General features: G+C 37.8%; 1 protein-coding gene across 1 annotated transcript; it reads left to right on the forward strand.

Annotated features, from left to right (window-relative positions):
• The first annotated feature begins 1619 nt into the window (after nucleotides 1-1619).
• On the forward strand, nucleotides 1620-16540 carry LOC141097844 (uncharacterized). Its single transcript, XM_073585313.1, has 7 exons — nucleotides 1620-1869; nucleotides 7167-7356; nucleotides 8630-8685; nucleotides 9757-9786; nucleotides 11289-11336; nucleotides 12736-12783; nucleotides 13253-16540. The coding sequence occupies exons 1-7, from the start codon at nucleotides 1686-1688 to the stop codon at nucleotides 13372-13374; spliced, it is 678 nt and encodes a 225-aa protein (XP_073441414.1). The 5' UTR covers nucleotides 1620-1685; the 3' UTR covers nucleotides 13375-16540.
• Nucleotides 16541-17914: the final 1374 nt, after the last annotated feature.

The following is a 17914-nucleotide window of genomic DNA, read 5'->3' on the forward strand; positions in this document are numbered from 1 at the left end:
AGGAAGAAGATGAAGAAGAAGAATAAAAGAAGAAGAATAAAAGAAGAAGAATAAAAGAAGAAGAATAAAAGAAGAAGAATAAAAGAAGAATAAAAGAAGAATAAGAATAATAATAAGAAGATACTGCTGCTGCTGAAGATGATGAAGGAGAAAGTGTGGGAGAAGTAAAAAAAGAAGGTGAAGAGCATGGAAGTAGTGAAACATACATATCTGACAAAAAATTAAAGACTTTAACATAGTCAATATCTTTGTAACTACGAACGTCTTTAAAAAAAAAAAATTCATGCTATTCCATTTGATTGGGCTAAAGCTCTATGGCTTTAATGTCTCCTACACCTCCCACAATACATTCTACATTAATATTAGTTGTTTTCCTCCATGTAGAATTAACCAACAGGGAAAGAAAGGGTTTTTTTTTAATTCCGATATTTCTGTTCCATTGACTTGAATGGGACTTCCGGGATCGGAATCGGCGATACGCGATACTTTTTTTAGATCAGCCGATCCATTCCGATACGATATTTTTCAGTATCGGGTGGTATCGCTCAACACTACTTCCTACTCACAGCACCTTACTTAGCGCCAGCACAAGGCACCTTGTACCGCCTCAATTAGCTGCAACCACCAGTAGTGGCGCCGTGCACAAGTTGTGCTATTTCCTTGCCCTAATCAGGGAGGTTAGTGGTGTCCGCCAGAGTGGTGCAGCGCGCACCTTGTGTGGTTATATTTCACTTGCTCTCTCTGGAACCGCAGCTGTGGCACCTAGCACTAGTGTTCTAGAGGGACTCTAACCCTGTGCCTCTGGGGCAGAGTCCTGTGACTATACACTAGCGCTCACATTGCCGAGCTCTGTGAGCATAAACAGGCTACAGCATTTATATTTGATCGTTGTGTGGCTCTGTGAGGTAACAGAGTCCGCCTCTGTACACACTGAGTGAAGTTAATCCCGTGTGTTCGTATATTATGCCACCATATAACGTCCGCCATTACCGAGCAGCAGTTAACACCTCTGCACGGTGGACCCCAGGATGCAAACGCACCTAAATACCATCTTTATTATTTGGTGCGTTCCGCCAGCCCCTAACACTGAGCGGTATGTCAGTCAGTGACGGGGGCATGGTTACAGCAGGGGATGGTTACTGAAGATTAACCGGTCTGAAAGCCAGAGGCTCCAGATGGGAATAAAGTCAGGTTCTTAGGGGACATGGACTACAAACACCAAAATATGTCTTACCGTTCCCTTATTTTTGATGTACATAACTGATAGTGTAACATTGTCAATTAGTCATCATGAGCTCTTTCATAGCAGTAATCTCAAACCTCAGAGCTATGACCAAAATCTGGGAGTTGCAGGAGAGAGAGATAGAGATAGACAGATGGAGAGACCCTTGTTGAAAACCCACTGCTCTTCAGTTTTTCCATACTGTTAACCACCCGGCAGAAACTTTCTTGAAACTCTATAAAAGTCATCACACATTAAATTACTTCCTTCATGATTTCTGCTGAGTTAATGAATGACTATCCTCATTAACAAGCCCTTGGCCGTTCACATCACAAAGCCAAGGGAATTAGACCTGCCCTTCATTTGCATGGAAACACCTGGATAAAAGGTCCAGCATTTCCAAGTCAGTGCTTTCTCAGTGCTGGTGTGCTCTCATTACACAGGAATAATCTCCCCATCACCAATGGCACACAGCGGATTTCTTGCTTTCCTCCTTTTCATTGGTTTAGGGGCTTCTGATGTCTCTGGAGAAAATATCACCGTCCTGTGTGAAAGTATATTGAATGCCAATTTGAAGAATGACAGCCTCTCAAATTTTAACTTGACTGTTTCTCCTGATAAACTTTCCAGCAATGCAAATTACAGCGGTAAGTGAACCTGCTGATTCTAGTTTTTCAACTATTCTTGTATACCTCATCAAAGCTCATAGTCATAACATCTTGTTGAATCTTGTCAGATGTTGAAGTTTATTTAAGAAGTTTCGATAACTTTGTGATCTTCCCAAGTAGGAAAATCGAATGTGTTATACTGTACATGCACAGTGAACTGGTACAATATGCAGATCTCTATGCATTCAATACTAACTTATTATTAGTTATTATTATTATTTTATAATTAATATATTTTAATAGTAGTAATTAATAATTAATTTAATAATAATAATACATTGTATGGTGGATTGGATGGAAAGTCAGATGCACAGAAATTCTATATATACAGTATCATGTTCATTTCCATTCATTTCTTTATACAGTCGAGATACATTAAGTCTGATTTTCAGTACATGTGAAAAGAAAGTAACATTTTATCGATAATTAAAATTTTTGTAGGATTTTAAAATATTTTTTAAAGAATTTTTAGAATTTTGACAATATTTATTTCATAGGTTTCCAGATGTGCCACAATAAAATTGATTGAGCCAGTTAGGCTAAGTATGAAGACCTACTGTAGATATAATTACAGATGTAGCTGCTGCTACCACTTCATTTGGTCTCTACCTTCAATGTAATGTCTTTCATAAAATACCCTGAGGATAGGGAACATAAAAGGGACAACACTGCCCCAGGATCTAAGCGCAATAATAAAAATATCACAAATAAAAGTGCAAAGCTGATGCACTCTCCAGACTGGGGTTGAGGAAACAGCGTGATGACCCTGAGGGGATCCCAACCAAGGTCCTGTTTAATCTGTCTGCTGCATGGCTCCTGGTCCACGAGGCAATCCTCAATCGTCTGCAGGTGAAAGTGAAAAGATGCAAAGAAACAGTCTGTTGCCGGCGCTACAGCACACAATATAATTTTTGGAAGTGCCGGCACCAGACAGGTTTTTTGCATCTTTTCACTTTCAATGTAAAGTCGTGAAATTCTCTTGAACGCATTTATCTACTGAGCCCATAGAATATCATAGACAAAAATGATAGCAAAAAATTAAATTAATGTAATATATTTTACCTCAGATCACCATACTCTTTTGCCTCAACTCTTTTTACAAGCAGAGCTAGCAATGCTTTATCAAGGTCACCCAACAACAAAATGTACACATCTCTAGATATCAGTAGGAATCATGGAGGTATTAGTAGTCATCAAGCTGAGTTGACATTATGAGTAGTATTTCTCCAACATGTCCAATCTTCTGCTTCGATCTTGATGTTCTTCAAGGATGTATCCATGAATAAATTCTTCATTCTTCCTGCAGAATACAATGGCACCACATACATTATTTGTATTATTATTATTATTATTATAATAAGAATTTCTATTATTGCCATTTCTTCTTCCTTGAAAGAAAAATTTCCTTTCCCACAGTAAGATCCTTTAGCATGAGCTTATGATCAGCAGAAGAAACATTCTTGATAATCATCCCATATAAATCACTGATTAACTGACAAAGAATAAAATCATTATTTGTCGGCAGGACATCACCTTGTGTAAACTGTTGTACAAACGATGATAGTATCAGTCCTCATACCGGTAGTATATGGTTGATGATGGGAGTAAAACGAGCACCAATCAACTTGTTATGTCATCAATGACCTGGGTTTAGGGCATACAAAAACTAATGTATACTTAGGAAGTAAACTTTCAACAAACTAGTGGACGTGTTGTTGATAAGGATTCTTGACGTCACAATCAGGTTGGAGGAAAAGACCAAGGATCAATTTTTTTGTCATTGGAATTGCATGCAAAATCTTGCCATCCAACCCTACATCTCTCACTGTAGAACCTAGCATAGGGCTTGGAGAAGATGTATTTTTGATAGATGAAGAACATTAACAACTATTTATGGCACAATGGTTGGAGGTGTCACTTCCAGGTGGCTAAAAAGAGGTCAAAATTACCAAGAATGTTACAGTCATAAGTCCAAGACCTTCTCATGGTTCACCTAAACTATATAATTGTGAGTGATCTTGGGTTGGTGATGTGACTATAACACGGTCATTAAACTGTGGCCTCATTATGGCTGTTTGTGTCTCGCATCAATAACTCGACACTGCCGCCGGCACTCGGGATTGGAGTGTATGGCTGCATGTATTTCTATGCAGCTGAGCGCTCCAGTCCCGAGTGCCAGCAGCAGTGCCGGGTATTGATGCGAGAGACTTGCGTGAGTTTCTCGCATTGCAGCTGCAAGTGTGACCCCGGCCCTACATCTATTGTTGCAAGCTTAACCGCTTTAACACCTTGGGGTTTTCCATTTTTCCGTTTTCATATTTTGCTCTCCTTCTTCCCAGAGCCATTTTTTTTTTTCCATCAATATGGCTGTATGAGGGAATGTTTTTTGCAGGACGACTTGCACTTTTGAACAACAACTTTGGTTTTAACATGTCATGTACTGGAAAATAGGAAAAAAAAATTCCAAATGAGGTGAAATTGCAAAAAAAGTTAAATAAACTCTGCAACTGTTTTTTTTTAATCATGTTCACTAAATGCTATAACTGACCTGCCATTTTTATTCTCCAGGTCAGTATGAGCTCGCTGATACCAAACATGTGCAGGTTCTTTTTTATTTAAGTGGTAGCAAAAATTCCAAAATTTGTAAAAAAACATCGCCGTATATCGAGACCAGTAGCATCTCCGTTGCTTGGGATCTGGGGCTGGGTGAGGGATAATTTTTTGTCCTCCTAGCTGATGTTTTTACTGATACCATTTGGAGGTAAATGCGATGCTTTGATCAACCATTTTATTGCAATGTTGCGGCAACTAAAAAAACGTAATTCGGGTGTTTTTTTTTCTTGTTACGCCGTTTAGCAATCAGGTTAATTATTTTTCTGCTTTGATAGACAGGGCATTTCTGAACTCAGTGATACCCAATTTGTGTATTTTTTATTGCTTTATTTTGAACGAGGCAAAAGGGGGGTGATTTGAACTTTTGATTTTTAACAATTTTTTAATAGTTTTTATGTATATTACTTTAAACTTGCTTCAATATTCTCTATGGGAGACTAGAATATTTGATCATCTGATCACTTGTGGTACAACCCATCAGCGCCCCGCGGTCATGTGACGGGGCACCGATGGGCGAAACCAATGACGCCCATCTAGTTTGATCGAGTTAAATGCTGCTGTCAGAGCTTAAAGAGGCTGACAGATCAGCTGTCATCTGCTGAAAAAAGTGGGGGAGTTGACCTATGAAGTACCTAATATGTCGTAGGTCATAAAGGGGTTACATACAGATTTACATCATCAAAGCAATTGTCTGAAAGAGGTTGTCTGACAGCTACATTTTTTTAAGTATGGATTGTTTGAAAATGACAAATGGAGGCAATCCCATGGTTCTAGCTTAAACACTCTGGAAATTCATAGCAGTGCCGAAAGCCTAAAGTCTGTGATTGTCTGCAGTGGTCAGGTGACTAGAAGTAAACTTCATCAGAGAAATATCCAATGACTTGCTCTTCTAGACAACTGTTTGCTGCAGATATTGCTTGCAGAGCAAAAGACCTCCGTAGCAAGGCCCCCTGGAAGATGAGAGTGCCACCATTTGTTGTTTTCAATCAATCCATGCCTAAAATAAAATTATTTTACTGTCGGACAGACCCCTTAAAATGTGTTTTTGTGAAACAGTGCCACTTTTATTCAGTGGCTGTGGCTGATATTGCAGCTAAGGCTTAATTGAAGTATAAAGCCCATGTCTGCCAGTAGCTCAGTGTAGGGCATTGCATTTACAAGCAATGTAACAGTGAATGTAACATGTAATTAAAGTTTATTGCTTTTTATTGTTCTCCTTTATTCACATGAAGGTTTTTTTGCCATAAAATCTTCACGTTTATAAGTTATTACATAAAAACTGATTTAATATGGTTGAGGTTGTAAACTACTACCGCCAATTAATATATTTTTAGAATGATTGTTACTACTATATGCAGTAGTATGCAATTATACAGAGAGAAGATTGCATAACGAAAACTAACCACTGCTTTTACTATTACCGTGCACTTTGCGGCAGTTTTTGGAAGCTGCTAGGTAATGCTCACACCCAGGACATGTTGTTCTAGTTTTTTCATCCCCCTGCCCAAATTTAATAATTAGCTTTTATTGGATTTGCTTGTTCTTGTAATTTATATTACATATCTATCTCATCAAAATGTTAAGCCTTACACATATAACTTCTATAATTCTAGCACTTTTTTTAAAGGAGTTATTTGAGATCAAGAATTAAAGCTCATCCTTGGTACAATGTAAAAGTTAGGCAATTTTCTGATGCAAACTGATACTTATTTGTCATTCTTTTTGCACCATTATTTATATAAAAGTTTTTATATTTCAGGTATTTTAGTTTGCATTTTGCACCCAGTTTATTATAGATTTTTTTTACCATTTTTATGTTAGTTTTTTTAAGTCTTTGTTGTTTTATAGTTTTGCTTAACTACAGGGGCATGATTTTCGTTATCTATTTTTGGCTTTTCGATATGTGGCAAGATTTGTGTGCATTGGTGGTCCAGTGTAATAGGATAGGGGATAACTTAAAAATCGTTTAACTGATTGACCATTGAAACCCCTTGCAGTGACGACGTCGCAAAAATGCAAATTATGTGTATGTAGTGGTGCACTGAGCCACGTTAAGGACGCACCTAACCTCTATCATGTGCATACGAAATAAAACACTTCTTCAAAGAAATTAAAGCTCTGAAGTGCAAGTCCCTGATATAACGATACATGTTTAAGTAATTTCATTTGAATTTTCATGGAGTGACAGATTCCCGCTATAGCCTATTTAAAGGGATTGTACTAAGCATATAAGTTATTCCCTATTGATAGGTAAGGGATGAATTATTGATTTTTAGAGGTCTGACCACTAGGATCAATGATGATCATAAGAACATCGGATCGATGGTCAAACATATGTGCTTCTGTTCCCTTCATTGACTATAGCAGTCCTAGAGAAAACAAATGGAGTGAAGGTGCACTGCACATTCTCAAACACTATATCATTTAGATGGGTCTGCTCTTGGGATTATTAATGGTCCTAGTAGTCACATCACCCAGCAGGCGATACGTTATCCTATATCCATTAACCAATTGATGGGAAAAACTCATATACTTGGTACAACCCTTTTTAAGAAGCATCTTCTAAATTAGTTGCCTATTTATGTAGTGTAGTGCACTACTTTAGAGTAAACTTGGACTTTTGATACACCCGTCATTAACATAGAATTTTTTCCTTTTTCTAGTTCAGTTGAAAGGAGCTGGCGATTTCACAGTCCTCTTTCAAGCTGTTATCGGGTCCGTCTCAGCAGGAAAATGGTCAACACAAAATGATAGCTGTGATGGAAGTCCCTTGTTCATTAACCATTCCTTCAGCAGCCAACACATCGACACAACATGGACTTCACCAGTCAACGTAACAAGTGTTACAATTAAGTAAGTGGCTATTCTAAAATATTTGGGACCTTTTGTGGGTCCTCGAAGCCCCTCTTAACATGGAGCAGGAGTGTTCTTCACAAAGCAAAACTTTTAACTCAGGAAGAAAATGATCTCTAATTTTTGCATAAACCCGATAGTTTATCTGAACAGGAAAAAAGAATTTAAATGCTGGCAGGCACTTATTATGGCACTCCTTGACAAAGAAAGAACTTTTTAGTGTGTCCCTCCCTTATTATTTTCAAAACCTTGTTACTGTAAGTCAAACTCTAGATGGTCGGGAGAGATGTTGATCGCACATGTCCAATTTCGGACTGCCGATTGCATTGTTCTCTCAGAGATAAACCACCGACCGACATGTCAATCGGCGACTTTCTAATAGAGAACACTGGAGCATTCAGCCGAACAAGCACTCCTGTGCATGGGAGAGCTCAGATCACTATTGGCTGATCAATCTTTCGGCCAACAGCCACCTAATATGTATGGTCTTCCTAAGAGTGTTGGCCAATGTGAAAAGGGCATACATCAGATTGGACTTGATGGCTAATCTTTGGGCATCATGGTATAGACCAGAAGGAGCTGACAAAATACATATATAGATTTGTGTGAAAAGTTATGGTATAACTTCTATTTTATTAATTCATTCTATGCTTAGGAGCCCAGTAGGCGGTCCTGAGCGACAGCCATGTCTGTATACACACTTATACAGAGAAGTCTGGGAACAAAAGTAGTTACTTAAATTGACATGTCTGTGGTCCTCTTTATTCATACATTCGTGCAGAGGATTTGAAGGCTCCAATGTTATGAAGATGCAATAAAAATGAATTTTGTCCAAAAAGTGGGGTCTAGTTAAAATTAAAAAAAGACTGAATAAGATTTACACTTTTCTCAGATCTTTAGAAATGGCAAAGTTATCAGGCACAAGAACCACAATATACAGAATATGCAGCCCTCATACAAGATAAAGTCAGCCAAACTCATCAATAACAGAGGGATTGGCAGACAGTCTTATATGTATGGAGGTATCCCATCTCTACCCAAAAAGTTGACGTTAGGGAAGCAAATGATCTAGCTATTAGGATTTCAGCGGCCAGTATTTTGTTCAGCCGGGTGATAAGCTGCCACCATAGGAGTCCGGCAGTGGCTCTCTATGGGAGTTGAAAGAAACAGCTACAAGTTACTCAATTGTTCACAACTATATAAAGGGTATAAGATGCTTAAATATTATTGGTCTGAAGCTGATAATATGTTTCTTTTGTTTTTACTTGTAAAGGGCATATTTGCAAAATAAACCAAATACTTTCATTTTACATGAAATCTTACGCGAAGGTGAGTTTCCTTCTAGTATTGTATCATAATAATAGAATATATTATATTTTATTAATGGGCATCAAAATGTCATTCTGTTGAACTAGCATGCAATAAACATCTCCTTTTTGGCATTTTAATGGTTTGCCTAGAAAAACATGCACATTCTCCCCCCATGCAATAATGCCTCTGTCTTGGTTCATTTCTGTAATTATGTCCACCATCCTTTTCCCTTCCAGTAATAATGTCCTTGTTCTGAATTAATGTTTCCCTTCCTGGGCCACTTCCTGTTATGATGTCCCTTGTACTGGGCCCTCCTAGTATAATATCCCCTAACCTGGGCCCTTTCCTGGGATAATATCCCCCTTCCTAGACCCCTTCCAGCAATAATGTACATCTCCTGGCCCATTCCTGTAATAATGCCCCCTTTGATCCTGAGTCCCATACTATAACAATGTCCCCCATCTGGAACCCCTGCCAATAATATTGTCCTTCATTCCTCTACAGCACATTTTAAAAAAAAAATGATTATTCTTACCTACCCACTTCTATGACATGTGGCATCCTCTTCTGTAGCCTCTAGATGGCAGGGCATGAAATCACTGCCATGTGCCTCTAATGACGTGCAAGCCAAAATCAGCTGCCATCCTCTCATTGGTCGGCGGCATGTATTGGAACTGGAACATCTCTTCACTGGAATACAATTCAGCTGAATGTGCATCTGAGAATGCACATCCAGGTGAAATAGGGGTTGGCATTGGCGGCTCTTTCCTGCATGGGCCCGATCAAGGTTTCACCCTCTGCGCCCGCAATGATTATGCCCCTATTTGGCAACGGTATTTAACAACAGGAATGTTTTAGAGAATTGAATTGTTCCCCCACGTGATTGAAAGTCTAGCTATGACTCTGGTTTTACATTATGGAAAGCATGGTAATCTATCTCTAGGTGGACGGCATATATTGGCTAAGCTTCATCAAAGCCCTATGTTAAGTCAATTGGAATTACAGAGATGTTGCTGACAAGCTCCAAATACATGTTTTTGTATGCTATCAAATTAAATATAAGCTGATTTTTTTTTTCATATTTTTTAGATTCTAGCCCAGATGTCAATACAACGAAAGGTTAGTAAAGCTAAGAAACCGGGTGTTAAGTTACTTGCTTTTTTCAGAGTATAATCCAATTATATATGAAGTCGAAGAATATTCTTGTAGTAATGGCTACTAAAAACACTGAAGTCATTTAAGTCTACAATATGACTCTGTGGTTAAGTGTATTTAGGTCCTAGATTCAAAATTACCACCATTTGCCTGGTTAAAATTGTATACTTTACTTGAGTCGGTATGGGTCACCCCACTTTTCTATTACATTTCACATGAACACACTGTAAGACCGGGGCCACACTTGCGAGTGTGATGGGAGACACTCGCGCGAATCTCTTGCATCAAACCCCGCACTGCTGCCAGCACTTGAGACCGGAGTGTGCGGCTGCATGTATTTCTTTGCAGCTGAACGCTCCGGTCCGAACCGCCGGTGGCAGTGCCGAGTATTGATGCAAGAGACTCGTGTGAGTTTCTCGCATCACACTCGCAAGTCTAACCCCACCCTAAGAGATTGGCTCGCTGGTAGACGCTGGTGGACACATAAGGGTCCAGTTTGTTGGTTCAAAACAAATGTGCGGTTTCTTAAATGTCCATAAAACATCCAACCTAACAAAACAAAAAAGCCTCTTCTGGGTACAAGAGGTATAACAGAACCAAAACTGAATATAAACAGTCCATGTATAGCACGGGGCTCACCCATATAAATGTCAGACCTTCACTCAAACCTCTAGCAGAAACTGAGCAACACAAGCAAGGCCTTTTCACCTTGAACACACCACCCTAATGATACAACTAGACTTCCTTATAGCTGCCGTGCCGGCACCGGGGTACAGATATGTGATCATCCAGTCCCACCCATCTCTCTGACTGCTCATAAACCCAGCCTTTGACACATCCTATTAACTCTCTCAGCACTCTATGTGCTGGAGCTGGCTTTTCTGGGCTTACATCACCGAGGCTACCAGCCTCAATTATACATATATCCTCTCAAGGACGTTGATACGCCCTATTAACTCCCTCAGCACTCTACGTGCTGGAGCCTGCTTTTCTGGACTTACATCACCGAGGCTACCAGTCTCAAGGATACATATCTCCTCTCAATGAACTGTCCAGTGGCCATCTTACAATACTAATAGATTGATCATATAAACGTGTGAATCACGTCATAACAAAATTAATTTGCTTAACTTTTACCATTCAGTTCTCATAAATCCAGAAAAACGGCCGGTAGCCATCATTGGTTCGATTCACTCATCTCTGCTAACCGTGTCTAGTTTTGTATCAGTAAAAAAACTACTTGGGCTCTTAGAAGTAAAGTTGTTGAGTAATGTAAAGTCATTCAGAGACTTCGTAACTCTATATAATGAAGCATTACTCGTTATCAAAATGTATAATTCATCTGTAGTTATTAAACTAGTTGGAGAAAATCTCCAAGATTACATTTCATTTCTTTGTCATTCGTTAACAATACTAAACAAATAAAAAAAATAAAGATGACATGCAATATGTTTTTTTCTTTTTAGCACCATCCACTTCTAACCACACAGAAGGTACTAAAGCTACCAGCAAAGGTGGGTTTTCTGCAAATTCAAAAATGTGATATATATGGTTAAGTGTATTTAGGTCCTAGATTCAAAATTACCACCATTTGCCTGGTTAAAATTGTATACTTTACTTGAGTCGGTATGGGTCACCCCACTTTTCTATTACATTTCACATGAACACACTGTAAGACCGGGGCCACACTTGCGAGTGTGATGGGAGACACTCGCGCGAATCTCTTGCATCAAACCCCGCACTGCTGCCAGCACTTGAGACCGGAGTGTGCGGCTGCATGTATTTCTTTGCAGCTGAACGCTCCGGTCCGAACCGCCGGTGGCAGTGCCGAGTATTGATGCAAGAGACTCGTGTGAGTTTCTCGCATCACACTCGCAAGTCTAACCCCACCCTAAGAGATTGGCTCGCTGGTAGACGCTGGTGGACACATAAGGGTCCAGTTTGTTGGTTCAAAACAAATGTGCGGTTTCTTAAATGTCCATAAAACATCCAACCTAACAAAACAAAAAAGCCTCTTCTGGGTACAAGAGGTATAACAGAACCAAAACTGAATATAAACAGTCCATGTATAGCACGGGGCTCACCCATATAAATGTCAGACCTTCACTCAAACCTCTAGCAGAAACTGAGCAACACAAGCAAGGCCTTTTCACCTTGAACACACCACCCTAATGATACAACTAGACTTCCTTATAGCTGCCGTGCCGGCACCGGGGTACAGATATGTGATCATCCAGTCCCACCCATCTCTCTGACTGCTCATAAACCCAGCCTTTGACACATCCTATTAACTCTCTCAGCACTCTATGTGCTGGAGCTGGCTTTTCTGGGCTTACATCACCGAGGCTACCAGCCTCAATTATACATATATCCTCTCAAGGACGTTGATACGCCCTATTAACTCCCTCAGCACTCTACGTGCTGGAGCCTGCTTTTCTGGGCTTACATCACCGAGGCTACCAGTCTCAAGGATACATATCTCCTCTCAATGAACTGTCCAGTGGCCATCTTACAATACTAATAGATTGATCATATAAACGTGTGAATCACGTCATAACAAAATTAATTTGCTTAAGACTTTTACCATTCAGTTCTCATAAATCCAGAAAAACGGCCGGTAGCCATCATTGGTTCGATTCACTCATCTCTGCTAACCGTGTCTAGTTTTGTATCAGTAAAAAAACTACTTGGGCTCTTAGAAGTAAAGTTGTTGAGTAATGTAAAGTCATTCAGAGACTTCGTAACTCTATATAATGAAGCATTACTCGTTATCAAAATGTATAATTCATCTGTAGTTATTAAACTAGTTGGAGAAAATCTCCAAGATTACATTTCATTTCTTTGTCATTCGTTAACAATACTAAACAAATAAAAAAAATAAAGATGACATGCAATATGTTTTTTTCTTTTTAGCACCATCCACTTCTAACCACACAGAAGGTACTAAAGCTACCAGCAAAGGTGGGTTTTCTGCAAATTCAAAAATGTGATATATTTTTGTAATTTATTAATTGTTAAAATAATTTTAGATCTTTGTAGTATTTATTTTAATATTATTTTTTAGCCTATTTTTAATTTCTGATTGTATCTATATACTGTATATATATATATATATATATATATATATATAATTTTTTTTTTACATGGCTAAAGAGATAGCCATCTTGGCTTAGCTGCCTTAACAGTCATTGTAGTGATTTTCTTTAAAGAGAATCTGTCAGTACAGAATGATTGGTCAATCCAAGCACATGTGCTCAGGGCAACCGTGGCGTAATTGAGCAGTTCAGTGCATTTTCCCACCTACTTGTATACTCAAAAGTTGACGAATTTAAAACTTTTCACAGTTGGTGAATAAATTGTATTTCTACTTTTACTTAGTACAACTTACTGAAACTACAAAATAATTTTCAAAATGTAATTTCCGTTGCAGTAACAACTCATCATGTAGCAAAAACCACAAGTGCAGCTTCTATAGAACAATCCAGTCTGGTATCTATGGCTTTAAGTCTGATCCTCGGTGTGCTCCTCATCCCCAACAAGTATCTCTCATGATGGATTTAATCAGGACATATCATGGACTTTCTCTCAAGTTTTTGATCTGTCGTACCAAGATTTTTCTCTTTGAAATTGGAAACAATCTAAATTCTGCTGTAAAACGTAACTATGCATTAGACATTTATCATTAGAAATCTGAAAAGTTGGTAAAATTAGAATGAATTTTTTTAGCTTAATAAATTGCAAAATTTTTCAGAAAATTATGCAAACTCAAAGAGGGGTTTCTAATGTCTCTGTGGTATTTGAGTAATTATCCATCTGGCTACATGACCCTTTTTATGATGATGGATTTTGCATTTTGTATCAGTTTTGACCAAATTTAGACTTTTTGAATTTTTTTATGATGATGGATTTTGTATTTTGTATCAGTTTTGACCATATTTAGACCTTCCTTTATAGCATCACACTTACTAGTGGAAAAACCCATGCTAGTAATTTATTGCCTGTCTGAGTGTTTTAGCACCTTTTTGTTTTTTCATGTAGGATGCTTATCATCTCCTCTTTCTATATTTCCAAATCAGTATGCTTTTCAAAGGATTGTCCTAAAGGGGTGGAACTAATGTATGTGTAAGTTTTTTGGGGTGCTCCTTGGTGTATCAAGAGCATGTGTAAGAGATATGTCTGCTAGGCATGAATAGCCTGGTTCAAGGCAAGTTGAATTTTTCGCAAATTTCACAAAGAATTCAGATTTTCTTAAATGAGAATTTTGTTTGCATTTTCTTTCTCTCAAATTCAGCAAAAATGTTGCCAGAAATATAAGTGTTGGAAAGGAATGGCAAATTTAAAAAACAATAATTCTCACCTGTCACCTCACCTGTACTATTTATTCAAGTCATACATGCAATTTTCTCTGAGCCATCTTTGGCATCTTCCACCAGTCAGCAACTTAGGTGGCTCATGTAATGACTAGGCTGAAATGCACTCCAAGCAATGGTTTTTTTTTTAGCATATTTTTATTATGCTCTAAGGTCTGGAGGGAACTTGAAGCATAGTGTAGATTTGATTTACACAGAGTGAACTTGATGCAAATACAAAATTCCTTGCCAACTTCGAATGAACTGCCGAATTCAAATTTTGGCAGAATCGGTCATGACAAATGCCAACTTCAGCTGACATCCTAGACTGTAAGAGACCTACCTTATTTTACTACAGGTCCTTCATCTGCAGTTCATACATCTTCTTAATATTAAAAGGGTTTTCCAAATTCAGAACATTTGTTCATATGTAGTTCAGTTTCGAGAAAGGGTTCAGCATGAAATGCATTAATAAAAGCTACTTGGCGTAAGACCACACTTGGAGCTGCTTCTTTTCACAGCAGCATGGTCTACCAGAATGCCTATCTCCAACTTTTCTTCAAGTTCGGAACATTGATGGACCATCCTTAGGTCAGTTGAGGATCAGACTTTCAGCACTGCCAAAGATCAGGCCATTTTGAGGGCTACAGTACTCATTGAGCTTTTACCTTCATATCTACATGGCTGTGGTTGTGCTTGGCATTATAGTGTTATTCTATTGAAATTAATAATATAACACTTCAATCCTCAACACAACACTGGTATATAGGTGACATATCAGTAAAAAATGGTGGCAGCACTGGCCACAATCAATGGCATTCCTTTTAAACAGCTGATGGGTCAACTCTCCAAGTCAGATCCCCACCAATCAGTATTTTAAGAATAGGCCATTGATTTTGCAAATACGGAAAACCCTTTTAATGCTTGCTACACGGTATCATAAGCATGGCATAGTCATCTAACTGCACTGCCAATCTATCATCTAATCCAATCTTAAAAATGACATAATTTAGGAGTGTGATGATAATATATTAGCTATTTGCACATTTTTATCCATTTGCCTTTTCTGCACCATTGCTATTATTGTGCCATTTACTATATGAAGTAGATAGAAGAGAGCATTTTGGATTTTAATAATTGCATATATATTTTAGTTTTAGGTACTGCCATTGATTTGTGTTGTGTCTGTGCTTGGTTAGCTATTAAGTTAGTTAATGGCATCTGTGTTAATGGGAACACTGGCTATTTATCCATTCCAGGTATGATCACTAACATAGTTAACAAGTTAATATTTAATTTTCCAGCAAAGATAAAGTATTTAATCAGCGAGATATAGTGCTTGTATCTGTCTGCCTGAAATGTATTAATACAGAAATGACATGAGAGGTAATTAATCTTTTTTTATAGCTACTGTATCTGGCACTGTCAGTCCACATTGATGATGATAAGTAATTGAAAGTTAAAATGTAACCATGCAAGAGTTATAGGGTGTTCACAAGGATATGATATCACTCACCCCTGTCCCCCTACACCTCTTGCTCAAATGAAGAATCCAGGTAACTGCATTCTACATGTGCTTAATTACTTGGACATAGTCATATTTCTATGGATTTACATTTTACTGCTTTTCTGTCTATAGACAGTGATCTCCAAACTTCACCTTCTGCAAGAGTGATAGAAAGAAAGAGACAAATAGGACGTGAGAGCTGAGGTGTCATGTGACGTTAGCGTTAGTACGAAAGGAAGTACAAAATCAGTGATATTATCTTGCATAGTAACTGTGAGAACAATATTTATGAAAGTCTTCATTGGCGCAAAACAGTTGCTACTAGAGATGAGCATAATTAATTCAAAGCAAATCCAATTTTCTTCAAACTGCACCAAATATTCAAATTCAGGCACTTTTTACAGACACATTAAAAACCATATACATGATACATGGCTCATAATACCACAACCCATAATTTTGATATGAAGACACTAACGCATTCACTGTGAACTTTTAAATGATGATCATGGACAGTCGAGAAATTTCCTGAAGGTAGTAACCTTGTGAATGAAGGTAAATAATGACCTGTTAGTCACCAATTTTCTTGATTCCTTTTAGGCCCATGAATGGGTTATAAATTATAATAATATTATACTATCTTCATCTGTTTTGGCAACGTAGTTTTGCTTAGTCCTCCGTTGGCTTATTGGCTTCCTCTTGCTCTGATCTTCACCTTACGTCTTCATGTTCAGTCTACATGGCGCCCATGATCTGATTCCCTAAGTATGAAGAAAGAAACTCCATAGAGCACATTTATAAAAAGCAAAGGTGAATTGTGTATAATTTATATGGTGCAAATAAAAGGTGCCAAATTTATGAACCATTTGTGTTTTCCTAAATGGATTCGACAATACAGGAAACATTGCAGAAAGTGATTTGTCAAAAGCATAATGGATATGTGGAGTGCCAAATAGAGTTCAGCAACTTTGGTTGGATCGGGTTTCATGAAACAAAATTTGTTGCAGATGAAACTGGTCCGAGTAGGGCAAAAAAAGTCGGAGTTTCGTCCGAAACCCAACCCCAATGCAAGTCAATGGGAAATAAAAGTCGGCATTGAGTGGATGACATTCATCCACTCAATGCCGACTTTTAATCCCCATTGACTTGCATTGGGGTCTGGTTTCGGACGAAACTCCGACTTTTTTTGCCATAGTCGGACCAGTTTCATCTGAAACAAATTTTGTTTCATGAAACCCGATCCGACCAAAGTCGCTCAACTCTAGTGCCAAAGGATTGGGTTCTGAGTGAAAGGATGGGCAAGGTATTTAGCAGTATGACAGGGAAATTAATCTATTCCTTGAGTAAAGGGAAGGAAAGTTGTACTTCTGTCATTTATCATGATGACACAATAAAAAAATAACACAATCCAATTAAATAAGATTTATTTAAAAACTGCATCCAAGTCTAAAAGACAAGTCTAATCAAAATCTCAAAAAACATTTTTCTAAAATGAAGTAATACATTATTCACATATCATTATTTAAGACTTGCATATACAGTGACTGTATTATATTTGCTCTTACCTAATAAAAGATTTATTAACTTACTGTAAATGGTTTATTTTATTGGGTCCTTGAATAAATTACTGTCACGCTCAAACTAACGTCTACAAATTCTATTTTTGCTTTTAAAATATAAAAATGTCCATGTTACTATAAATAAATTTTCTGCATTTGTTCGCATGCATAATAGCAGTTTTCATGTAAAATCTACTTTTTTAAGTTTATACTTTAAAATTAGGGATCCTTTAAGTGAATAGGCAGATCAGGTATATGGGTGACATCCTCAGCCAAATCTAAAAAATAAAATGGCACATAAGTGGTTCAGATAGAGTTATCTTAAGGCAGATCTAAAAAAAAATAGGTCACAGTGTAGATATATAGCTTGTACCTTTAATTACAAATATTAAAATAGAACCCAAGTAGTTCAGGTACATAGATGACATCCTAAGGCATATCACAAAAAAAAATAGACACAAAATACACTAGGGATATACAGTAGATGACATGCTAAGGCACATAAAAAAAGCAAAATAGGGAAAATGTAGTTCAGATATATAGATAACATCTTCATGCAGATCGAAAAATCATCGAAAAATCACCACTGACCTCCTTAGGCAGATCTAATATATTAAAATGACACCCATGTACTCCAGGTACAGCATACAGGTGACATTTTCATGAAGATCTAAAGA

This window comes from Dendrobates tinctorius, unplaced genomic scaffold (genome assembly GCF_039654945.1).
Source record: "Dendrobates tinctorius isolate UK_male_01 unplaced genomic scaffold, ASM3965494v1 ptg000086l, whole genome shotgun sequence".
Lineage (NCBI taxonomy): Eukaryota > Metazoa > Chordata > Amphibia > Anura > Dendrobatidae > Dendrobates > Dendrobates tinctorius.

What these genes read in the sequence shown, in the direction of transcription:
- LOC141097844 (XM_073585313.1), top strand. Translation starts at nt 1,686, where the DNA reads ATGGCACACAGCGGATTTCTTGCTTTCCTCCTTTTCATTGGTTTAGGG. An exon ending in GTAACAAGTGTTACAATTAA is followed by an intron (nt 7,357 to 8,629) that starts GTAAGTGGCTAT and finishes TTACTTGTAAAG; the next exon opens with GGCATATTTGCAAAATAAAC. An exon ending in AGATGTCAATACAACGAAAG is followed by an intron (nt 9,787 to 11,288) that starts GTTAGTAAAGCT and finishes TTTTCTTTTTAG; the next exon opens with CACCATCCACTTCTAACCAC.